General features: G+C 40.9%; 1 protein-coding gene across 1 annotated transcript; it reads left to right on the top strand.

Annotated features, from left to right (window-relative positions):
• Positions 1 to 3,053: 3,053 nt before the first annotated feature.
• Positions 3,054 to 24,819, top strand: rnf217 (ring finger protein 217). The gene is made up of 7 exons (XM_050058136.1): positions 3,054 to 4,162; positions 10,990 to 11,211; positions 12,213 to 12,377; positions 13,309 to 13,406; positions 13,492 to 13,595; positions 15,986 to 16,057; positions 18,221 to 24,819. The coding sequence occupies exons 1-7, from the start codon at positions 3,182 to 3,184 to the stop codon at positions 18,298 to 18,300; spliced, it is 1,722 nt and encodes a 573-aa protein (XP_049914093.1). The 5' UTR covers positions 3,054 to 3,181; the 3' UTR covers positions 18,301 to 24,819.
• Positions 24,820 to 26,062: the final 1,243 nt, after the last annotated feature.

Below are 26,062 nucleotides of genomic sequence, written 5' to 3'. Positions count from 1 at the left end.
TACATAGGGATGTGGACTAATGTCAGTTTACCACGGGATGTCTGTAATATAAATGTCCGATTAGCACGGGATGAGAAATCCCGACATCCGGACGTAATTCTACCAGAGATGGGAGTGGTAACTCGGTTTGCGCCCTGGCGTCACCTCACTGTTGGCGTGTGCATGCTATGTTGCTTCCTGTGAGCATCAGCTGAAGGATAATAATAATTAAAGATTAGCCCAATATGAAATATTGCCCATGATCAGGATTGTGTGTACACAACGATTAGCATTATGGATTTATATTAGGCCTACCTAACATAACCAGAAGTGAAAAGTGCTTTCTTCTCGACCTTTTTGATTGGTCTTCCACGTAGGGCTATGCGATCATTAGAAGAATGTCCACTATCACGACTGCTGACAACACCGAATGCTTCTTCAAGCGCCTCCATCATCAAAAAAAAACGCGGGAAAACTAGTTTTAAACGCGGAAAAATGGCTGTAAACAGGACGTGACGAAATATTTACATAAATTTTTTACAGAGGATCGCGTTCGCACGGGATTAATATTACTCGAGGTATTTTCTCTGGACCGTTTTACAGAAGGTAAAAATTGCCATAATTTTTACTGACATTATCTGTAATGATTACAGACATGGCGCGTTCTGATGGGACTAAAATCCCTGGTAATAATTACTTTACCCCACGTCTCCACGTTAAACTAATCCATCCGAATAGGGCTTTTCTCAAGGTCAGTGGCAAGATGTGCACACATGGGTTTGAACTGGCAAAGGTCTGACTTAAAGGTTATGCCCCTCTCAAGTACACCACTGTAGTGATACATACTTAGTAGGGATGTTTAGCTGCCATAATCAGACCCTGCTACTGTATCATACACCAGAGCTGCAGTCCTGACACTGGCACTGTGCAGTTTCATGGCTTACTGGGACCGTTAATAAAACTAAAGCACTGTTAATGAAATTTGTTTCTCCTGTGCTTTTCCTGCTTTGATAAGTCAAAATGTCTGCTGTGAGAAAGGTCAGCTGGCAACAAAAGCAACAGCAACAATTTAAGTTGAGACTTTCATATAGACATGACGATGTTAGAACTGTGTCTCTTTTTTTTCCAAGATCACTCTTGACCTTGAAAATGTGTCCTTTACAAATGAGACATGTCTCCACCGCAGCAGCTTTGCCACCAACATGGCCGGATCAACCTGTGGCCCCGGGGCAAAAATAAGCTGCTGCTCAATGTAGCCTGTAGCTCTGACTGCTTCTCTGTGGACCGTGCTCACGTGTGCACGCTTGCGCACGAGACCAGCGAAAGCATGTGAACACAAATGAAGGTGGTGCCCATGTCTCACGGTCTCGCACAAGCGCACACTTGTGAGCGCGGTCCACAGAGAGGCAGTTAGAGCTACAGGCTACATTGAGGCTAAAAACAGAGTTTAAATGACGTTTTTCCAAACAACTTTTTATGTCGGGGCTTCAGGACACTTGGATCACTACGGACGAGCAGTATGGAGATATTTTGTGGTTTCAATTATGTGTTCTTGGACGTTTTAATCTGGGTCGCCGTCAGCCATTAGGTGTGCAGTCGTGCTGCTATCCACCCCCTCATCGGATCTTCGCAAGTGTTGTGAGGACTCTAAAACTTCACCAGAGCCTCCCTCGGCATATGGGTGAGTAGATAATGGCTGAATTTTCATTTTTGGGTGCACTATCCCTTTAAGGGGAGACACTGCAGGTGAATAGGGAAAACTTTTACCTCGTAGATATCACCATAAAACATCTCCAGGTGATTGCTTACATTAAGACAATTTATTTTTGTATTATGATATTTCTTAAATTGTATATTTAAATATGCAAATGTAGCATTATCTAATTAAATATGCACTTCTATGCAAACAGTTCCAGAACAGAAACACTGGATGAAGCCAGATTCACAACCCTTATTTTATTTTGTTGTTGACATTTTAGAGTCATATAGGTTTCAATAACAGAGGGAATTTTGGATATCTCTTTTTGTCACTCCATAAGTCAGAAAATAGGCAACTGTAAAAAGCTATAATAAATAATTAAAAACAATAGATTTTCGCCAAGTTGTTTTGGAATAAAATATTAACTAAATCAGGCTATGAATGATTTATGAACAAACTGGAAAAAAACCTTCAGAATATAGACAGGAATAAAACTATAAAGTTTGGTGTGTGTAAGTGCTACTGAGGTGGAGACTGCTGGCTTAGAGCGCAAGAAAAAAATACTTTTGAGAAAATGGCCTTTAAAAATATGTATTGTAAAATTCCACACATAAAATAAGACACTGCAGGTGGACAGGGTGAATTTTCAACTAACCGATATCACCATGAAACTTTTCCAGTTTATTATTAACATTTAGAAAACTATTTTTGTATTACAATTCTTCATGAATTTCATGTTTAAATATATAATGGTATTTATGTTTCATGTTTAAATATATAATGGTATTTATTACTATTATTTAATTATTTAATTATTTCAATTTGAATTTAGTATTTTGGATGTTTTATTTTTTACTTGTCAAATAAATAAATAAATAAATAATAATAAAATAAAAATATGGAGGCAAAATAGCCCAATCTCTCTCAACTTATAGATGTATAATAATACCTGCTGCACTTATAGATGTATAATAATACCTGCTGCACTCATATAGATGTATAATAATACCTGCCGCACTTATAGATGTATAATAATACCTGCTGCTCTTATAGATGTACAATAATACCTGCTGCTCTTATAGATGTATAATAATACCTACTGCACTTATAGATGTATAATAATACCTGCCGCACTTATAGATGTATAATAATACCTGCCGCACTTACAGATGTATAATAATACCTGCTGCACTCATATAGATGTATAATAACACCTGCCGCACTTATAGATGTATAATAACACCTGCTGCACTCATATAGATGTATAATAATACCTGCCGCACTTATAGATGTATAATAATACCTGCTGCTCTTACACATGTACATTAGTACCCGCCGCACTCCGCCGCTAGGCTTCCCATCGGCCTATCGCTGCTCTCCTACACGCTGACGACGACACCCGGAAGTGCCGAGCTGCCTGCTTTGTTTTGTTTTGGTAGTGGGAGTTGGAGAAGAGGGAGCCAGGAAGAGGTCCGCTCGGTCCGGGAGACAACCGCTCACTAAATGGGGAGAGCCACATCGGGGATGGAAGATGACGGACCGATAACTGACGCCTGTAACATGCCGAGCTTCATCAGCAGTCTGGAGGAAGGGAGGGCGAAATTGTCCCGCAACCTGCCGACGGAAACTTCCCTCGCGGACGGTAAAGTTGAGCGGTCGGTCAGAGATTTGAGCCGCCGTGTCAGCAGATCAAACTCTCGGTTGTCGCTGGACGGGGGCGAGCGGGAGTCGGAGGAGAGGAGCAGCGAGGAGGAGAAGGATGCGAAGGGCAACAACAACAACAACTGCAACGGCGGAGGAGGAGAGAGGAGGAGGGCGAGCGCTGTCGAGATTTTGAGGAGGAATTTCGGGGTTTCAAAGTCTCCCTCCGTGTATCTGAACACTAACAGTCGGAGTAATGGCGGCGCCGAGCACGAGCCCCGCGAAGGAGCCGTTACTAACGACGTTTCAAACGATTATGAAAGTGAATGTAGCGAATGTAAAAAGTCGGAGCGGGAACCGGGCGACGCGGGGACTAAAAACGAGCCAACCTCCAGCGACTTGACTTCGGATGTACAAGGAGTTGAATTTTTAACATGTCACCGCCATCATAAATGTGACAGTGACGTCAACACGGCCACTTTAGACGAGTCCTTCAACAGTAAGGAACACATCTACTGCACTGTCTACTGCATCGCTAACGACAGCCTCCGAACAGACGTTGAAATCACAGACGATGAAACCATCCCATGTGACGCACCAGAAATGGACTTGGAGCCCGGACAGGACGCGGGTTCGAGTCCCGAACCGGTTCTCTACACACTGGACGACCTGGTGGACCCTTTCGGGAACATAACACACCGGTTTTCCATGCATGAGCAGGCCGGTGCAGAGACAGCGTTGCAGAGTTGCCGGGTGTGCCTGGAGGAGAAAACCATCGCACCCTTGCCCTGCTGCAGGAAGGCCGTGTGCGATGAGTGTCTGAAGCTCTACGTCAGCCCCCAGGTTGGTAGCAGGGAGGGAGGGAGGGGAGGAAGAGGGGGGATTGTTTAGTGCAGCAGGGTGTCACAGTGCCGAGGCTGAGCCTGTCCCAGAACCAAGACTGCTGGGTCAGTCAGCAGCTGGTTCAAGTGTCCTTGAGCTGCAGCAGTAACACTCACACACAGTCCTCTCTCGTGTTTGCCATCTTATCTACTCCAGGGCAGGGGCGTGGTTCAGATTCTGGGAAGTGCTGAAAAGTACCGAGAGCTGGCATTGAATAACTCGACTCCACATGTTTGGATTAAGGGCCTAAATGGGCTCTCTATTGTAAATTAAAGGAAAACCTCACCCTCTCAAATGACCATTTGTACTTATGTAACTCACACTGTGTTATGTTGAATGCCTCTGTGGTAAAAGAAGAATCCAAAAGTGGAGAAAATTCTTGATGATAGAAAGTCATAGGCATGTTAAACAACAGCAAAACCATGTACATCTTGTGCAGTATAAACCAAGTCTCATTTATCCAGTTGTATGTTCAGTACTTCCCAAACAGACAGCTCTTTCAACACATTCTCACTCCCAACTTGTCAAATACTGACGCTGGTCAGTGACGCTACACGTTACACCAAGATGCTGGGAGGGGGTGGGAGGATTTAGAAGGATGTCAGATTGACCATATTTTGTGTCATTTAAACTAGACTAGTTTGGGGAAGAACTTAGCGCGTCTTTGTTGGTCTATAACGGCTTCGTAGGTGCATCGCATCCTTCACTAGGGCAGAATGGGCAGGAGCGTGTGTTTGCTTCCAGTTTAATTATGTCAATCTACGTGTTTGTGGGGTTACAAATAATATCATGTTATGTTGGGAGCACAACATCAGAACCTTTTATACCAAAGAGTGCAGTCAGGATCAGGATCCACAGGTCTACCCAAGACATCTGACAGCGACTGAAAAATATTTTGCCAGTATGTTGTGACTCTGGGGCAGTGCCAGAATATTTGGGATAGCAAGGCTGGTGATTGCCTACAATGGTCACATGCTAGACTAATATTTAGATAGATTTTACAGAGCTTATTTTTTGATAAGTGAAGTCTATACAATATTTTGAATTGCAAAAGTCCATGTCTAGCACAAACTGAGGAAGAGTGTACCAGTAATTGGGCTTTTGTTCGTGACTCTTCCAAAATAGCAACCCCCAAATAGTTTACCCAGGCTACTTTTAAATAATCTAGGGAGGCCATACAATCGAAATAGGAAAGTGTATTATAAATAACAGAGATTCTTAATTTCCAATTACAAAGGAAATGTACATGTTTCCGTTTGTTAAATGCATACAGTCTCTTTTCAGAAGAAACTTAGAACACTGGTTAAAAAAAAAAGTACATTTGTTTCTAACATAATGTAATGTCACATGACATACGTCACAAGCGTAGTACGCTACACATTCTAGTACACTACATTATTAAAATAACTTCATTGACTTTTGGTTTCACACAGGAAATAAACAGTGGTCTTCTGGGTGAAAGTTATGAGTTTGGGCTCACCTATTGAAGGAAGATTTCACCATCAGATACTTGTAGTCTGCTGTGTATCATTGTCAGTCTAGTTACAATCCAACAAAGCACAAGTGTGTCCTTCAACTTGGCTCTTCTTCTACATTGTTCTCTTCTCTTCCTTCACCAAAGTGCCTCTTGTTGATGCCAGAAAATACGCCTGAGCATCACGGAGAGAGCATCACTACAGCAAAGTATTGCTTTATCTCAGTCAAAATATGTCACAATAGGGGTGTAAAATATATTGTGGCTACAATTCATTCTTTGTCCACAATAAGAGCTTCGCTTCCCTGAGTCTGGTGATGATTTACTCTTATAGATCAAGGAAGTGAATAATAGATGGATGAAACATTTACCCGCTTTAGAAAAAGTAATCAGAAATGAAAGGCACATTGCCAATCGCTGCTCCCTAACAGAGCTAAAGTGTTTTGGGATGGATTTGTCTTTAAGTGCCTTGATCATGAACTGGTACCATCCTCTGATCATAATCCTGAGTTTGGGAGACACTACTGTCTCAGGCCCTTGCTACTGTTACTGTAATATGCTTTAATCTGTTGAGACAAAACAGTTTTTTATCAGTCATCCAGTCTGCTTTTTATCTGCAATTATCTTGCTTTGATAACAAGGCGTGAATAATCACACAAACACAGAGACAAGCAGAGTCTCCGATAAGCACACGGAGAATGAGATAAGGGTCATGTAAACTATCCTGTGGAGGCGGATTATTTTTCAGTCAATGTACTGCAAACCTTTTTTAGCACACATGCTCGGTGCTAACCCTCAGTGGGTACAGTGAGCATTATGTCACAGAGATCAGAGTATATGCTCACAGATAAGACCCTTGGAGGGGATTCAGTAGATACAGTAGATGCAGCAGGAGAGCGAATGCACTGGTTTGGTACTCACCATGTTGTGCGATGGATTAAACCAATATTAGGAGGTTAGATGTGTTTAAATTCACAGGGAAAATGAGTTTCTCTACATCCTTTCCCTATCAGATGACGTCAAGTACCCCGTCATTGACACTACTTGTCATGCTCCACTTGTGGTAGTATGAATGATACACTTGATGATATTAAAATTTTTATTCCAGTACTTACATTGTTACAAGTTTGCATTCATGCTGCTACCACTTTTTGTAGGAATTTGTAATTTGCAGGAAAGTCCAATCAGTCTTCGTTCAGCATTGGCAGTATAAAAACAAAATAGCGTGCGGCAAAATGCCGCCTGCCTACTTTTGTTCATACACAATGTGCCTTTTTCGTGGCAATGGGGGGTGTGAGGAAGTAACAAAACGTGTAGCTCAGCGTGTGATGTAAACAGTGACGTACTCCGAGGGAAGCCGCGGCTGGTCAGTCCTTCGGCGATTCTCTCATAAGTTGGCCCGTTCTTCACCGTCCCCGTCATCTGACAGTTAATGGCCTCTTTGTTTGGGAGGACAAGGAGGGCGCGCAATTCCTTGTCTCCCCAGTTGCTCATCTTTACAGTGTCTGTCAGGTTTGCATTTCCTTCTTGCTACTAGCTGCTCGCTAATTCCTGCTATCAGCGGTTTCCTGTTTATCCACTGCCAGTGGGTCGCACGTGCGACGTCATCAACAGCTACTCCCACAAGTCATCAACAGCCCCTCCCGTGGCGAAAGGGCGCCTCGTTCTTTTTAAACCAAAAAGGTTCCGCCAATATGACTACCCTACGAGGCAGAAAATTGGGCACCTCAGATCAACTCGCCAATCCGGCTCTGTGTGTCTAAAGGCTTGCAGCGTGCCGGCAAAACGGCCCAACATTTGCCGAAAATCTGGCAGTGTAAAAGGGGCTACAGTCTGCCACAAAATGATTTTGATTCAATGCGATTTAGTGGCCTGCAGTCAATATGAGACAGTATTATCTGCCCATTTACGCACATAAAATAGATAAAGTAAATAACTGTAACCACTTAAGTGCAGTAACGTTTATTTTGTACCGACTCCACTAACATAAAAACGCAAAAAAGCACATGGGATAGGTTAGGCTTCAGAGCTTTCTGCCATAAAGACTTTTTTCTGAAGGAAATCTTTTGATTTTAACCCAAACCATCATCTTTTCCCTAAAACCTCAGGTCTATCTGGCTTAAAGCCCTGAAGGCAACCATCTCCCAATAGCCATAAAACATGGATTAACAGCAACATCATTCAACTTAAGTATAATATTCAGCTCAGTAGTAACTGTCAAGGTTCATAGACATGTCAGTTGCTTTTTGCTCGTCACACATTATTAGCTTAAGCATGTTTACATTGAATAAATTAGCCTAGCGGCTAGCTGACTCCCCCCCCCTCTACTTATAGCTTAACAAATTACATATAATGTTATTATTTGGTTTAAGTCACTGCATCTCCTGACAGAATACATGTTTGAATTTCATCCTTGATGCCTGTTTTTTTAGCCAAACATTGTTGAAACAGAGCAGCTAATGTTGTGAGGAGTTATATTAAAGGCAATATCTGTCGATACGGATGACTTGCCGACATTATCGTGCATCCATAATAACTATTCCAGCTGTATATCCATATTTTAAGCAAGCTAACGTTATTTCAACTGCTTCAGTACTTTTAGCAAACTGTTCCAACCATTTTTCCAACACCTTTAGCTAACGTTAAATATTTCAACTTCTCTGCTCACTTGCAAGCTAGTTTTCAAGCACTCTCAACTGACCTTTTTCACAGCAGACATTTTGACTTGTCACAGTAGGAAAAGCAAAGTGAAACTGAAACATTAACCATATCTCATTTCCATTAAGTGTCCCAGTAAGCTGTTCCAGTGAACCAGCATGAGTATTAACAGGGCGTCCCTTAAGTGGAACGCAGCTGTTACTGTTATACGACATCTCTTACAACATGTGGTGTTAAGGTTTTACATCTGACTCATGTTGATGGGCAGCTTACTGGTTATACAGTAGAATGCAACCAGTATAACCATTAATTTGGCTGTTTATTTTTGTCCCCAACACAAATATGCTGTTTTTTATTTTTAATTAAATCACAGTTTGTATTTGTAGCTGAGTTTAACAGGAGGACACCCTGGGGTACAAATACTGGTGTAAGAGTTACAGCACTACATTGTGCTCAAACCATAGACAGGCCTAACTATGTTGTCACTGCGTACATACACTACATAGTACTACTTTTAGCTTTGACTCATTTTACAGTCACCGCTGTCCGGGGACACACCCAGGATACGTCCATTGTATGCTAGGAATGGGGGGGAAAATGATACAGCACAGTATTGCGAAGTTTTTGTGTGGCAATATCGTGTCATCACACCGTGCCAAGTATTGATTATTAAGATGACAAATACAAATTAAACTTCATCATTTGCCTTTGCAGTCCACTAGATACATTTTGATGCTTCAAAAAAAGTGAGATGAACAGACTTTATCTTATATGATAAAACAGATGTTGACAAAGTTTTCCTTTGGGGACATAATTTACAGTTGGAAAAAGGTAATAAATCTATTAAGTATTGAGATAAAATCGTATCGTGAATCCTCTAGTGATTGTAAGTGTAATATTACACTGCTTTAATCATGCATTCAGCTTTATATTGACTTATGTATTCATGTTTTAAAACATCTACACCTACACTTGTTGACGTGTTTGTGTATATGAGTGGCACTAGTCCCTAACCTGTCCAACCAGTCTTGCAGTGGTCATCACAGAGTGAGTGTTGTGGCAACAGTACTAACACATCAGCTCTTATGCCCTTCAGAGGATACATTTTATAATCATGTACCAGGCTTTTAGTCTCTGTGTGTGTGGGTGTGTGTGTGTTTGTGTGAGTGTGTGCTGCAGGGGATGTTGGGTGTAACACCATCAGAGGCTGGTGCTATTGTTCCCTGCACTCTGTCTGCTGTCATTTTACGCACACTCTCACGGACGCACACACACAGTGACAAAGTGCCTTATCGTGTGTCAGTACAACTGGTCTCACTGGCTTTGATGGACTGAGCGTGTCAGGAGGAGGAGGATGAGACAGAAAGAATATATGAAATGAGGAAGAGAGAGTGAGAGGGAAGAAGAACAAGAGAAGAAGAGATGCCTGCGGAGGAAATAGACGAAACAGAGAGCAGGATGGTGAAAAGGAAGTCTGATACTTCTTGTGTTCAAGGTCACGTTGGAGGAGATGCGAACACACACTCTTGTATTGCTTAGGTTTATATTGAAAACAGATGTGAACTGAAAAGGAGAGTCGTGATTTTTCCAAGTGGTGTTTGAGGTACGCCCCCAGTTTGGAGAAGCAGACAGGAGTACTACCACAGAAGCGAAACAATGTACTATTGTTTTAAACACCAAAGTCACACAATAACACAAACAGACTAACTAATGGAGGCAGCAGTAGATCAGAAGCTCCTGTGTTCAGTGATGTTAAATCACCTATTTTCTCGATGGACCCTGGCCTTGAAGACAGCGATGTAATGGCTTCACTTCCCCATCGGAAATTACTGTCTGATGGCCAAGTAAAATTTTCTCAATATACAGTAACATACACTTAAACAGATATAGATTTTTTTTAAGGTGGCTAAAAATGTTTAGCCCAGGCAGCCTGCTTCTCCAAACTGGGGGCATGCCGATCACCGTTAACTGCAAGTAATACACTGACTACAGTTAAGTACATCATACAACCCAGCTTCAAAAGGCCTGAACTATCCCATCAGTAGTGTGAGTAAAGTAAGATTATGACATAGTGCCCCCCATAGTGAGATCATCACTTCAATCCTGTGTGCACTTTATGAAATGTCCCTGAAGGTGGTGAATTGTTGTGTCAAAGTAAATGTATTATGTTTATTTTGACTCCTTTTTAAATATTTTGGATAAGTAGGTTTTGCTTAAGTGAATATTTAATGTTTAAAATGACTGTTTCTTCTGTGGCTCTGTAAATATCTGTGATGTTCAGGTTAGTGTTTGACTCTGTGATCAGACTGTAACTTGTGTGTGTAAGGTCCACTCAGTATAACTGGCTGCAGGGCACTTGGTTTGAACTTACTAATGTGTGTTTGTGTGTGCTTTGATACTTATTAACTTCCACTCTGTCCACTGCCTCCTTCAGCCTTTCATTCATCTGCCACTTACTCCCTCTGTTCATGAGTAAATTATTAACCATGTCCCATCAGTGGTGTGAATATATTCCACATGTTCTCATACTCCAACACAATAACAAAGAAACCTACTGCAGACATGTCCAAATTGTGCAGCAGGTGACACATATTCTCATTGTAAATCTTTAATGTACTTGCGTCAGTTTGAAAATCAGATGTTTGTTGTTTCCCAGGTGCGAGTAGCCAAAACGTACATCATCTGTCCGATCCCAGAGTGCAGCGGCTACCTGGAGGAGGGAGTGGTGATTTCCCATTTAGCCAGCGAGGACGTGGCAAAGTATCGTTACTTTTTGGAGCTGAGTCAGCTGGACTCCAGCACCAAACCCTGCCCCCAGTGCAGTCACTTCACCTCTCTGAAGGGCCACAACCCCAGCCGCTCCGAGCACAAGTACAAGGTAAGATGACAAAATGAAACACAAGGAAATACAGGAGAAAATTAAACTCCACATACAGCTGATATACACATTTTAAAGTAACTAAGCCGGGTTTTTCCTGGCTCAAAATGAGGCAGAGGTGGGACTATCCTGATCATGTGCACTTCCTGGATATTAAATGCTTATCTGCATTTTCTTTGGTCCCAGCAGTATTTGTTTGTGTACTGACGTTGCAGATCACATGACCTGGTTAAGCAATGTTTGAGACTGAGAATAAGACCACAAATTCTGATAAACTGAATATCTTGGAAAACAATTTTATTCTGCAGGCAAAATATTATTTACACAAAGGGAAATCTCCTGTTCTAAAACTAAAAACTAAAAAAAACTAATTTGAGAAATAATTGTATTTTAAGTAATTCTTTCTCATGCACTTTTACAGGCCTATCTGTTTTTATATCATTTATTTTGATTATTTTACTTTCTATTTTAAATTATCTGCTTTTATAAGTAGGATTTGAGGCAGTCATGTTTTCATAGGTATTGAAATGAACTAAAATCATGTTTTACAGATGTTTGAACTTATGTATTTGATGAAGTGGGGAAAAAAATTATTTAAAAAACTAAGAATTTTCCCAGTTGACCAATGTTGTCATTTAGGGCCATTAGTCGACTAGTCGCCTGCATGTTTACGATATTAATTTAATAATTAAATGATATATTTTGGGCAGGGCAACACAATGGTTTGAGTTGAAGGTGTCAGAAAGAATAGTATCAGTAACATTGTTAACACTGTAGTTGAAGGTGTCAGAAAGAATAGTATCAGTAACATTGTTAACACTGTGCACGTCACACACTGAGCGAGCCGCCTGTTAATGACGCTGTGGGCTAATGGGCATGTAGCTACTTCCATGTTTCAGATGATACGTCATGTTCTTTCTTTTTAGAGATAGTGCCAGCTACTTTCATTGGTGAAGAGTTGGCCACACTGATTGATTTACTGTCTTCTGTCCTTACTGTAGATCCAGTGTAGCAATTGCCAGTTTGTGTGGTGCTTCAAATGCCATGCGCCATGGCACAACGGGGTCAAGTGTCGCGACTACAGGAAAGGAGACAAGCTGCTTCGAAGCTGGGCCAGTGTCATAGAGCACGGCCAAAGGAACGCCCAGAAATGTCCACAATGCAAGGTAAGGATCCGAGTTGTTCTGAGCAGCAGGGGCAGAGGAATGCTGAATGTGGGCACCGTGTGAGACGGGAGCGGGTAAATGGAAAGAGGGCTGACTGATGGAGGGTGGAATCAATGTAGATGAATAAATCAATGAAGGCTAAGAAGCATGAGAGCAAGGACAGATGATGGATGGGGCACTGTAGGAGAAGTAGATGGACGCTCAGAGTTAAAGTGCATGTGGAACAGCAGGACAGAGACACACTGACAGCCAACATATTGAAAAACTAATGTCTCTGCTCCTGCACAAAACCAAATCTGGTAGACTCACTGGCATCTCCCTCACAGTCATAAAACGAGCCCGGTCTCATCACGACCAAGTTAGTCTACACAATATCTAATTTGACTGTCACAAGATGACTAAAGCAAGATGTAGATTAAGCTAATTACCGGTATATGGGAACTGTTTGCTCGCAGCAGCAAACACTTTCCATCTGTGTTGGTCGCACTGATGGCTCTGAGTCTGTGCTCTGGAAGCAGGGAGAGAGGATCGTGTTTGACTGTGACGCCAACAAATTGGTGTCATGCTGTGTTTAGCTGGAAAAGAGGCTGAGAGCAGCTGAACTTAATGCCCAGTTTATAGTAAGAGTGCTCACTGCTACAGCAGCCAAATAGCTAAGATCCATTAAGTGCACTGCTGCATGCATATTGCAGTACAGCTCAGTAGAAGCTGAAGCAGATGCTTATAGTTTTCAGTTTGAAGATAAGAGTAAACTCTGCTAGTGTTGTATTTCAGTGCTGCTAAGACTCATTTTACAATGAAGAGATTTTTGAGTGTGTGTGTAGAACATGATGACATATTCAAGCTGAAAGAGTGAGGAGCCTCTGAGAATTCATGTAGCTTTTATCAATGTAATGAACATAGATTGTTCTTGCCTCATCTTCTTCTGTAGATCCATATTCAGCGCACAGAAGGATGTGACCATATGACATGTACACAGTGTAACACCAACTTCTGTTACCGCTGTGGAGAGCGCTACCGACACCTAAGGTTAGAGTCTTTATTTTTAGTGACTATCTTTTACTCCTTTTTCTACACGATGATCTGATTTGTTAATAACATTTTTTGTTGTCAGGTTTTTTGGGGATCATACGTCCAACCTCAGCGTGTTTGGGTGCAAGTTTCGCTATCTACCTGACAAACCTCATCTGAGACGGCTAATTAGAGGGTCTGTCTGTGGTAAGTCGGTGTGGGAGTGGGCGTGTGTGTCTGTGTGTGGGTGGGGGGAGTGTCTTGAATCTGTACTTTCACTTTCTTTAAACAGTGATACACTTTTTAACCTCAGGTGATTAAGAATGTTTAGGCTATGCAAGTAGTGTAGCTCTGAGGATGACAGTGTTGGTCCAAAGATTTAAAAGTAGCTGATAGCAGTTAGCAGCTAACTCAAAAAAGAAGAACAGTGTCCCAAATGAGGTTCAGGAGCTCTTTATACTCAGAGTAGAGGACGAGATCAGCCCCCGTATAACAGAGATGGTAAATAATTGTTTTCCACCATGTTATGCCATTGTTATCGTTTGTAAAGTGCTGCTGTCACATATGTTGTATGTCACACTAGAGGCCGATGCTATTGTGTTACATGTGACGCTGGTGATGGCTTTTTTGATTCCGCGGTGCTGGCATGCTATCTGAAAACACATGGGAGCGGCATGATGCTATCGCTGTTTGGTTCTGTGTCAAAATGCAAAGGCGGTTTTGATGATCCTCTGACTGATGATTCTCAAGAGCCACCATCAGGTCAAGTTTTTGTCGAAGTAGCAAACTTTTTAGCTAATTTTCCAATTGTACGGGGGTAGAATTTTAATAAAACTCACCCATTTAAATGCAATTAGGGCTTAGTGTTATGCATAATCAGGGTTTAGCTGCTTTGACTGTCAGATGGGTGCCGTCTGTTGTCAAGTGGCTACCACAGTGACAACATTGGTTTGGTAACATAACTAACGTGTAACCCCAGATTCACAGAGTATAGGCGTAGCCATAGCTGTTGCTATCTTGGTGTGTTTTTGGTTTATGAAAGTTATTTTAACATTTTGGTCACCAAAAAAAAACCTTGTTCAGTGTTTGGTTGTATTAATAGACCCTCTAAGGAGTCGGATGCTAGGTTTTCTTCTCAAGTACATTTTGTTTTAATGGTTATAAGCCTGTTTTTTGTTCGCAAAAATTAGCATTAGCATTATCCCAGTTATCCCTAGCTGTAAATGCACCTTACTAACCAAACTAGCAGCTGGTGTTCGGGTTAGCTTCACCCTCTCATACAAATATGGTCACTACTCATCACTATTGGCTCCAAAACTCCCAAAGGGGACAGCCAAATGCCAAAATCGAGGCTTCGAAACGAGTGTCCACTAAACAATAGTCTCAGCTGTGCTTTGTTTTTAGTGCTAATTAGGAAATGTTAGCGTGCTAACATGCTCAGCAAACATAGTACTATTGAAAACATATTTACCAAACAGCAGCATCTTAGCATAGTCATTGTGAGAATATTAGCATGCTGACGTTAGCATTTAGCTTAAAGCACCAATGTGCCTAAGTACAGCCACAAAGACATGCTAGCATGGCTGTAGACTTGTTTTTCTTAGCATACGGTCAGGAGTATTAAGTTCTACGTTAATACAGCTGCACGTCCACTCTTTAGCTACCCAGTTTGTTAGCTACTGTGTCCTCTGTTAAAAGGCACTGATGCGTCAGTGCCAAATTTGGTCGATTCAATGAGCTATTTGACAATAAACTTTTGTTGAACAGGTGTACCCACATTCTCTCGACCTGCTTTATTTTCTCTTATTCTGCTTTAGTAAGTGACTTCCTGTGTTCCCCTGAATGCTCAAAAGCCAAAATAAATCAGTCACCATGTTGCACACTGATAGAAATAGCAGTGGAATTGTTTTTCTCATCATGCTGTGGATAAAAACCTGAAGTCCAAATGTGTTCTTGCTGCCTTGCCTGATGGCCAGCCAGCCACGTCTTATCTATGACGGCCATAAATTAACCTTTTGATAGCAACAGCAACGAACACTTCCATATTTAGCTCTGTACTGGCAGAGAGCGCTGAGGAAAGGCTTCATAATGAAGTGTGAAAGAATCACATATCAGATTACATTCGTTATAATTATCCATTCGCAGTTATCAAATTTATGCGGCAGCAAGCCTCCAGGAAGCTGAACTCTGATAGATTTGTTTGACTCTGCTCTCCATAACAGCTACAGCTAGTTATATCAGCGGGGTGCCTGTTGAACTGCGAGCTAATTTGTCCCTTAACGAGAACCACTTAGCCATTACAGCTCTCGTCGCTGTCTTCGTGCCATGGACTGTTAGCGGCACAGATTTTGCATGTAATAAGGGACGTCTTAATGTGGATGGACAATTTTCCCAAAAATCTGCTCAGCATTCAGCGGCTTCCTCCGCCAAATTGGTGCACTGATGGCCAAACATCTTGAATTTTTTTTTTTGCAGTGATGCACATTAATTTTAAATTATGCAGTTTCTATTCCATCTGAAAGGAACATTTATTCATTATGAATGATTATTGTCCTTCTCCTCTCTGTCTCTGTCTCTCTCTCTGGTTCTCTCTACAGCCACGAAGGTGCTGATAGCTCCAGTGGTCATTTTGCTGGTCATGGTGCTCGGATCTCTCGCCTTGGTGATAGGTAACATAATTACACACATGAGCACACTCCAGAGAGAGCAGTAAACAGATAGCAGCTAAATGCTTTGACTGTATTACAAATATTTTCTGCCTCACAGCAAAGCAGGCGCACTGTCTCGGCAACAAAACTAGGTCAAACTAAGTATATGGCTGGACCGTGTATGAAACAGATTTGAGTCAGGTGATGTACGACCCCACATGACTGGTGGAGGCTGCACAGGCATTGGCTGCTATCGAAGCCAAGTTCCACTGATAACGATAGTTTACAAAACGCTATGGTGCCAATTAATCAGCCAAACGGATAAACTGGTTGGCTGCCAGCTGGGGTTGTTCCCAAGGTTCTGATGCTTTATTTCCACTTTCTCCACGAAGCAGTGGCACCCGTTCTGATATTGTTACACATAATAGTCAATAGAGTTACTATTTAGGGGCAAAGAGTTTTCATTGACTGTTGTAAATGACAAAGAAAAGCATCCAATTCTCACATTTCAGAAGCTGGAACCAGCAAATGTTTGACTTTTTTACTTATAAGTGAACTGAAACAATTAATTGATTGTCACAATAGTCGGCGATTAATTTTCTTTCCATCAACTAATTGATTAATCGACAAATTGTTGCAGCTCTATTACTCATTAATTTTAAGCCGTCTGTGTCATACAGACATGGCTGTTCCTCTAACAAATTGATGAGGTGATCCTCTTTTCTCTGTCCAAAACTCCTATTTTGAGTGCAGCTGGTTAGTTAGCTAGCTATCTCGCTAATTCCACCATGCTTTTATGCTAACGTTACAGTGGTTACAGGAAATGAGCTGAACAAAGTTGTCACTCATCTGATAACAGTAGTGTGTTTTTCTAGGCTGTGAGGTGTGTGTTGATGAAGCATTATTAAGTTGTTAAATTTTACTTATGTAGCAGTTAGCTAGTTAGTTAGCTAGCTTGCTAATTCCACCACAATGCTGGACTGTCAGTGCTCACAGCTCTGTCAGTTCCTATCAGGCCCCTGGAAAGTGTGCCAGGCTTTAAAGCCAATTTTCACAATGGAAAAATAGTAGAATTACAACGTTGGGGTCTGTCCCAAACACTTTTCTATAGACCTTAATTTTGAAAGAAACGTCTATAAATCAGTGGTTACATTTTTTTAAGCATCATAACCTTTGGAAAATGACTCGTGTCACTATCAGAATTTGCTCCTCTCAGTCCAGTATCATTTGGGAGGTCTAGAAAAGCTGTGCAATTAAATAATATATCCCCATTCAAGTTAGCGGAGCAGTAACTAAAAGTTTCTAGTGCATCTGCTCTATGGGCCCAGTGATGTGAAGCAGTGCCAATCATCTGGTTAATTTCATTAGTAGCAGCTGAGTGTTATTTGCTTCATTCTCCTCTGGGAATGAACGAGGTCCGCTTCCAACACTGTATCCAGTTCTCTTCATACATCCATGGTGTACAATCATGGGGAATGGGGAAACACCAAAACTTACATCATCACTCACTCACTCACAGACAGTCTAGCGTTTATAAAGCTGGCCTCGCATACTGTGATCTAGTCAAAAAAAAGAGCCACACACGTTATGTTAATATGCGTTACATTCTCACTGATGTGTACTCGCGTCAAAGACAAGTAAACTCTCATTGTTTTTAAAATGCCAGCACTGTGGATCCAGATTATCACTTTTCCTGGGCTTTTACTTCCTGGAACTACATTTACTAGTAATATCACCCAGCTGCACTCTGCGAGCTCTCTGTCAGACAGTACTGTGAACTATTGATGCCTCAGCTGAACTGTAATTAGTGTTAATCTCTTTCCCGTGTCTGTGCATCTGACAGATGATCCGCTGCGGGCTAACATGCCGTGATGGCAGATTCACATTTATTTTCACTGTTATTAGAATCAGTGTTGTGCTGCTGCTGCTGCTGCTCTCTGTTTCAGCTCAGTTCATTTCATATATGCCAAATCTGTAGGCAGTGCGCTGTAACACGAAATAATCTAGTCAAATCCATCCAGAAAACTCATTAGAGCTTAACATTAACACATAATTTCAGATTTACATTGTACAGTAATGAATAGATAATGAAAATTAGCATCATTAGAAACAAGTATAGTTTGCTTTAATCCATCTCTCTTCTCTCTCCCTCTTCATCTCTACCACCACCTCTCCTGTCCCCAGGTTTCGTAGTTTTCCCAGTCTACTACGTGTGTAAGAGGAGGAAGAAGCAGCGAACGCAGGGCTCCGGACGCTGGATCTGAAACCTGCCCTGCGCCTTGTCTAGACCACACACGCAGCTTGAAGACATCTCCTCAGGGACGAAAACGCCAGCCCGAGTCACCGCAAATGTCTGAGGGGAACATCACAAAATTAACAATGGCAATCAGTGAAAAGGGCAGCAGTGTGTCTTTCCAGAAATCATAACCCGGTGACTCAAGATAATCCACAGACAGGAACTATTTTCCTTCCGCCTAAGTACACCTACCAAGTGTATCACAGCGCAGTAGGAAGCGTCCATGACACGTCACAGGATGTTTAAGCAGTGTCCATTAGCAGCTTTTTACTCTTCTGTCATACATTTAACAACAGCTGTCTCTCAGGAGAACAAATCTAAACGCACGTAACGGACGGATGCAGTTGTGTTTACACCCGCACTCATGAGAACGCGTTAAAAGAGCAAGCTTGGAGCGCATTCCTTGGTCGATATGATGGCGTACATACTGGATATTATGAACACTGACTGCTGGGAAATAGTAGGAGGAGGTCACAGATGAGAAACTGATACATGTGAGGAAATAATATCTTCCTTATTGAACTTTTGCAAAAGCTTTAGTCATTTGTCAACAGTGCGAGATGGAGTTTAGGACCAAGCCATGATGGGAAATGAGCTCTCACAGCTAGACACTGACTTTGTTCATCCTCTGCTGGTGGAAACTCAGATAATATTGGATATTAAAAATTCCAATTGCGATGCGGAGTCTTTGACAGGCACACTGTTGAAAATAATATAAGAGGACTTCACATGGAGGGATGGACGGATGATAGTTGAAGGTTTTGCATGAAGATTTAAAAGCTGAGTTGTGTGTCTGTTCCCTGAGAGTGACACACAGGCCACACCCACTATATAAAAAATGGGGTGTGTTCAGCCCTCTAACCCCTAAACGAAATATTGCAAAGTGGAATTTCAGCAAGCCTCCATTGTTCCCTGTTCTCCATCAACTCCTCCTTCTATCTGCCCCTCACTTCTATTCAGTCCCTCCTCTCCGCCTGGTTGGACGGTGGCTCACACACCCTCCCTGCCTGGCAGGTCGTCTCTGCTGTGCCCACACACTGTATGCCAGTATCTGCATCATCAAAAAAAAAAAAAAAAAAAAAAAGCTGCTGTGCGGCAGTTGTGCCAAAACAAAACGCTGAATGTGGCAGGACAGGCGGTTGACCCTGTCCCTTTGTTAGATTATTTTGTTGTTATTGTTTTTTTAGGGGGTTGCCTGTTGCAGAGGTTTTGGTTGGTGATGCTGTCAGTGTGTAGCGGAGTCTGCGTAAAGAAACAGAGGCTCTATAAGACTGTAGGAATATGCATTAGATAGTTAAATGCTGCTTAAAGTTAAAGTGACTGAACATGCTGTTGCGAGTGGTAGCTGTTGCTAAACAGGATAAAGTATTTAAGATTGTACTTTTCTTTACGATGTAGCCGGGGTGGTGGTTTGCTTCAGAGCTGAACAGGGTGTTAGGGTTTTTGTTTTTAAGTATGAGTTCAGAGGTTATCCTCAGGCTGCTGTGCACTGAATGTGTGGAATAAATTTGGATGTTAAAGGTCCAGTGTGAAGGATTTAGAGGGATATATTGGCAGTAATAAATTATTTCTCTGGTGTATAAACACCGGAAAATTAGTATCGTCGTGTCGCCGTCGTAGTTAGCAAGCCAAACAGCATCCGAGAAACCCTGATTTTTAACATGAAACTGCTTTATTCAGTTTTTTTACCGGTTTAAATCACCTGATCTGTTTGTTTTGGAGAGGAAGAGACCTCTGAGGATAATTCGGCTGCCGGTAATAATCTCCTAAATGTCTGGATCTTAAATTATCAAAGAAAAAAGCTGAGCACACATGAGAAGAGCAACACATCTGCGACGAGCCAAACATCATCAAAGAAACGCTCATTTATAGTGTGAAACTGCTTCATTCAGTGGTTTTACCGGTTTAAATCATCTGGTTTGTTTGTTCTGGAGAGGAAGAGACCTCTGCGGATAATTTGGCTCCCGGTAAAAACCTCCCGAACATCTGGGTCTTAAGTTATAGAAGAAAAAAGGTGAGCACACATTAGCAGATGCTGGGCTAACAGCCCATCTGCGACGAGCCGAACAGCATCAGAGAAACGCTCATTTTTAGTGTAAAATTGCTTTATTCAGTGTTTTTACCGGTTTAAATCACGTGGTCTGTTTGTTTTGGAGAGGAAGAGACCTCTGCGGATAATTCAGCTCCTGGTAAAAACCTCCTGAGCAATGAACACTGAAGGAATCCTAACTGGGCGTCTGCAGTCCTCACCTCTAGATGCCACTAAATCCTACACACTGTTCCTATGATTGTTAGGTGACCAGGTTTTAAGAAGTGATGCACAGAGTTTGGTTTTGCGTCTGATATTTGCAGTGGTAAGAGGACGTCTGTCTGTAATGAGAGTGTGGATAGTGACATAGTGGCTTTTAAGTCATTCACACTGGCACACACTGCGAGATAGCACACACTCGGCGTGCTGCCAGGAAACAGGAGATTTTCAAGAGCTTTAAAGGTCATCACCTGGCAGCAGCCAGCTCGCTGTCCTTCACTTATCCCTCGATCCTCTCCTCCCTGCTGTCAGGCCCTAGTTTTGAAAATGAGTGCACATCCACTGGAGCTGTGGCGGCTGTTGAGCCACAAAATAATCATCCAGACTCGACGCTTTGGAGCCTCTGATACGTGAGAATAGCACAGAGCTACCTGCGGAGCGAGCTGCGGTCGAGTACAAGTGGTTTCCACATCACTCACAGATATTGTTTTGTGTGTTTAGCTCACCCCTTCACTGAGTGATCTTTTTTTTTTTTTTTCGCTCCATCGTGAGACGTTTATGAAGACGGTTTAAAGAAAACAAAGACGAGGACAAGCACAATGTATCTGCACATAAGAGATGCTACAGCATGGAAAAGGATGTGGGATGATAAAAGCCAAGGCCTCCATTGGAAACAGAGAAGATCATTGCGTAATGAAATTTGTAGTGGTTACCAGTGGGACATATTCTGAGTGTTGCAGCACATTTCATCACTGGATCACTGACACCAGGATTTAAGGCATGAAGGAAAAGCAGGGTTGATGTTCATGCATGTTGGACATCATTAGCTCGTCTTTATCCCAGGGATCTGACACATTTTCTACATCTGGGATTTAAACACTGACTGTCAAAGTGCAGTGAAACTGTACATACAAGGGTCCTAAAGGGCACCGACAATATATTGCTACACACACTGCTTTCAGGAGGTCCTGACTCTGGGTTTGAATCCACTCTCAGGGAGTTTGTTTTCTGTTCACTGTACCCAGAGCGCTGCATCCACACGAGCTGTGCCACAGACATCGCAGAGTTAAAATGCTTCCTGATACATTTGCCCAGAGCTGCTTAGCAAACATATTAAATTCCAGGAAGTAAAAACATTGTAGTGTCAAAAAGAGATCCAAATATCTCAGAGATGCAAACACAGTCTGTGTTTTTAGAGCATGACTCAGCTGTTTGTGAAAGCTGCTTAGGGGTCAGGGGACTGAAAAAGTCCAACGAGGAAATATCTATGAGTCATACAGCGCTGGGAATTAAATGTGTAAGGTATGCGCCAAACATAAACATTGACACTGTCTACTTAAAGAAATATTAAATTCCCCCCTCTAAATGACCATCTGTTTATCAGTTACTCACCCTAAGAAAACTTTTTTCTCACATGCCTCCAGTGAACTAAGAATCCGAAAACTGAGAAAATTCTCAAAGAACTTAAGTAGATGGGCAAAACTACATCAAAACATAAGAATTCAAGTCTTAGCATCCAGTCACTTCCCAAATAGACAGTCCTTACTGACAGGGAACTGAACTAAAAGTGAAACTTATCTATGCTCTCTTCAAAGCCAGACTCCATTGACAAAAACAGTCATTTTACCTCACTGAACACAGGAGCTGCTGGTCTACCACTGCCTCTATCGGTTAGTTTGATGTGTAACTGTGTGACGCTGGTGTTTTAAATGGTTAGTTCAGATCCACCAAAGTCACACGATAACAAAAATAAACTACTGATAGAAGCGGCAGTCGACCAACAGCTCCTGTTTTCAGCAAGGTAAAATTACTGTTTTTGTCAATGGAGTCTGGCTTTGAAGAGAGGATAGATAAGTTTCACTTTAAGTTCAGTTCCCTGTCAGCAAGTGTCATCTGTCTTTGAAGTACTGAGCATATGACCGGATAAATGAGACTTGAATTAAACTGCACGAGTTGTGTGACAGTTTGTAAACGATACACACCAATAATCTTCTCAGTTTTTGGCCGGGCTGCCCCCCTATGGTCGACCAAACCTTAGTTGACCAGAAAGGTCATTAGTCGGCAAGATTTCATGATTGGACCATGTGGGACTTTAATTTGAAAGGACAGAGACAGGAAGTGTCCACGCTCAGGGGTCAGGTTAATTTCCAGGGCTGGTACCTGCGGTTATTCCACAGGCTAGTTAATAACATGTCGGGCAGGAAATCCAAAGTGTGGGATCATTTTGAGAAGGTGAAGGACGAACCCAAGGTGATATGTAAACTCATCTTCATTGGTCGACTACAAACATGACGTATCATCTGAAACATGGAAGTAGCTACATGCCCATTAGCCCACAGCGTCATTAACAGGCGGCTCGCTCAGTGTGTGACGTGCACTTGTAGATAAAATATAGGCCTATATTAATGAAGGTTCATTAGTACGGTTTTGTATTTCTCTGTAATGTAGCACAGTGTTAACAATGTTACTGATACTATTCTTTCTCACACCTTCAACTCAAACAATTGTGTTGCCCCGCCCAAAATATATCATTTAATAATTAAACTAATGTCGTAAACATGCAGGCGACTAGTCGACTAATGGCCCTGAATGACAACTATAAGTCGACTAGGAAAATTATTAGTCAGGGGCAGCCCTAGTTTTTGGATCCTTCGTTCAACATGGAGGCATGCGAGAAAATCAAAGTAGTCTTTACAAATTAAACACGGGGTGAGTGATCGATATACAAATGGTCTTACACGCACCTAACTGCTCAGCTAGTACTACACTGACATGTTATATTGCTGCATTATTTGTTTGTTTGAAATATGAGTGACAGCGTGATGGACATATGTACTTAAAATTATTTTAATCATCTGTGGGCACATGTTTTCCACTATATCCATGGCTTTTCACCACAAACATTCCCCTGCACTTTACCACAACTGAATTATTAAGTCCATTGATCACCTTATCGCCAAAAAAAATAGCAGATGGTATGTTTTATAACTGAACAATCATTTACGTAATTTAGTAAGTAAACACTGGGTCACAAAAAAGGAAGCGCCTTTTTCGGAGCAGGGGTTTAAAGTCAGATTTATTTGGCGATTTTGCTGTCAGACAGTAAATTTAAATATGAATTTGTTCTTCCTGCTCAGCTGCAGGACAAATGTAAATGAATAAGGGTTTCTAACATGATCATGGCAGCCTCGCATCTGATTTATTTCACTTTATACACATGTATTAATCCACTCAATCACTGTTAAGATGCCATCATTGCTTTGTTTTGTTGTTCCTACATATTACTGTCTTCATCACGTCTCTGTAAAGACTAAGCAACTGTTTGGGTAAAGCTTAACAAGCAAAAAGGAAATTGCTGTAAATCAATTTCATTCAGTTACATGAGTTATTTTGGCCAATGATTTTCCTGTGCTGGGGCGTATTGGCTGGCTGATCCCCCCGGCCTTTTTGTGTGTGTTACAATCCCATAATATTGGCATAAATATGCAATAGTGCCTTCACAGCCATTATAGATCAGGGTTTGCCAATCTGTGGTTCAGGGCCCCTGTGTGACTCCAAAGATTAGAAATGGGCCTCAAGTCATGCATCAACAGAAACATGTAGGAACCACAGTTAAATATATCTATGGATCTGTTACCCCGACACACACAGGCTATTCTGCAGAGGCCCGCAATTAAGAATGTGTGTTTTAAATTGCTGAAGGTGAAACCAAACCTATGATATGTTACAGGTGACCACGATACAGGGTGTCAGCTACGTCCCAAATACTCTTTATGGTTTTGCACAATTACTGTCACTTTATTTTGGCTCATATAAACCTCACTGTCTGGTCTCGCCCTGTCTCCAGCATCGGGCGACTGTGACAAAGTGACGGACGTGATTATATCAAAAAGATGTCTCAGTTTAAACAACTTAAATACATAGTTATAGTGACAATATATTAATAAAGGTTCATTTCAACTCAGGAGGCCTGTGAGTATTTGTGTTGCTGTGACATCAGGATGCAAACTTTAGCAACGGTTACTGTCTGTACGCCACTTTGTTTTTAAGGGTATTTCTAATCAGAGAAATGTCTTAAACTTAATCACTGTCCTCCTCGTTTGCACTAAAACAGATTCTTCCACCTGCTGCCACTGTTATAAATGTCTGCTGATATGATGATCGCCCACTTAGACAGGCACAAACTCTGTTTTCATCTGAGGATCTGATGAAGAATAAACTAAACTGGGTCAAATGCCAGCGTCTTCTGGTCAGACTGTTTTATTTGATATTGATTTATTATACTTTCTCCAGACAGGTTTGTTAATGTTTGATTTATTTAATGTTTTAAAAGCACCGACAGGCTACAGTACAAACTGTATGGACGTCTCCCTGTTGTGATTGCAGCATTACGTCAGCAGGGGTCAGACACGAGCTGCAGGAGGCAGATCCCTACACCTTGATCTATTTTATTTTATTTTAGTTTTTCATTGGTAATGCAAAGGCAAAATGACACGCATTGGCAAAGTAACAAAGAACAGTATAGTACTGAAATTATTTGGCAGATAACTAATGTTAAAGATAATTAGTAATTGATCAATTTTAAATAACTGAAATGATAATACAGATTTAATTTCTTCAGCATTTTTTAATTGTGAATCCCCTTTTTATTATTATTGGTGGTAGTATTAATTGATGTTTATATTAAGAGCTGTACACAACAATACAAAGAAAGACATTGTGTAAGTGGTTTAAAAGAAAACATTTTATAAAAAGAAAAATTATGAGGTACTTTATTTGAGTATTTTTATTTTTAACTTTTTTCCTCCAATTTTAGGGTAAATTTATTCTGTTGCATGTAGATTTAACATACTTTTGATACTTTAATTATGTTTTGATGTATTTTTACATTAGCATATTTTTATTTTCATCACAAATTGTAGGTATACATTAATAACTGATGTCAGTATCCAATAACAGAGTTAAAAAAAATATATAAAATAAAATATATATATATATATATTGATATCAGGACATTGCCATGTGGGGTATTTATATACTTAGCTATTGCTATATATTATTATCATTATTATTATTATTATTATTGTTATATTGCTTTATTTAAAGGCTCTGAATACTTCCTCCCCTGATAACAAACACATTAATATTTATTAATTTATTATTTGGTTGTTGTGTTTAATGAGCATGCTTTCCTGTAATGAAATATGTTTTTTTTTTAATTATTTATTTAAAAAAAAATAATACAACAATTAAAAATCAGGTATCATATCAAATGTTGAGCTGTTTTATTTATTTTTATTTTTTTAAGGAAGTAATTTGCACAAAATCAGGCATCCTAGATTCCACATATTGTTAAAAAGTGACAGAAATGAATTAAAAAAAACAAATAATAATAATAATAAATTATAAAACAGCATTTTAAAATTATGTAGTACACATAAACAAATTATTATTATTATAACTATTTTTAGTTACTATTTTA

The sequence above is a fragment of the Epinephelus moara genome, chromosome 12 (genome assembly GCF_006386435.1).
Source record: "Epinephelus moara isolate mb chromosome 12, YSFRI_EMoa_1.0, whole genome shotgun sequence".
NCBI classification, from domain to species: domain Eukaryota; kingdom Metazoa; phylum Chordata; class Actinopteri; order Perciformes; family Serranidae; genus Epinephelus; species Epinephelus moara.
Note: the sequence above shows the minus strand (reverse complement) of the source record. Positions and strands in the feature narration are given on the sequence as shown.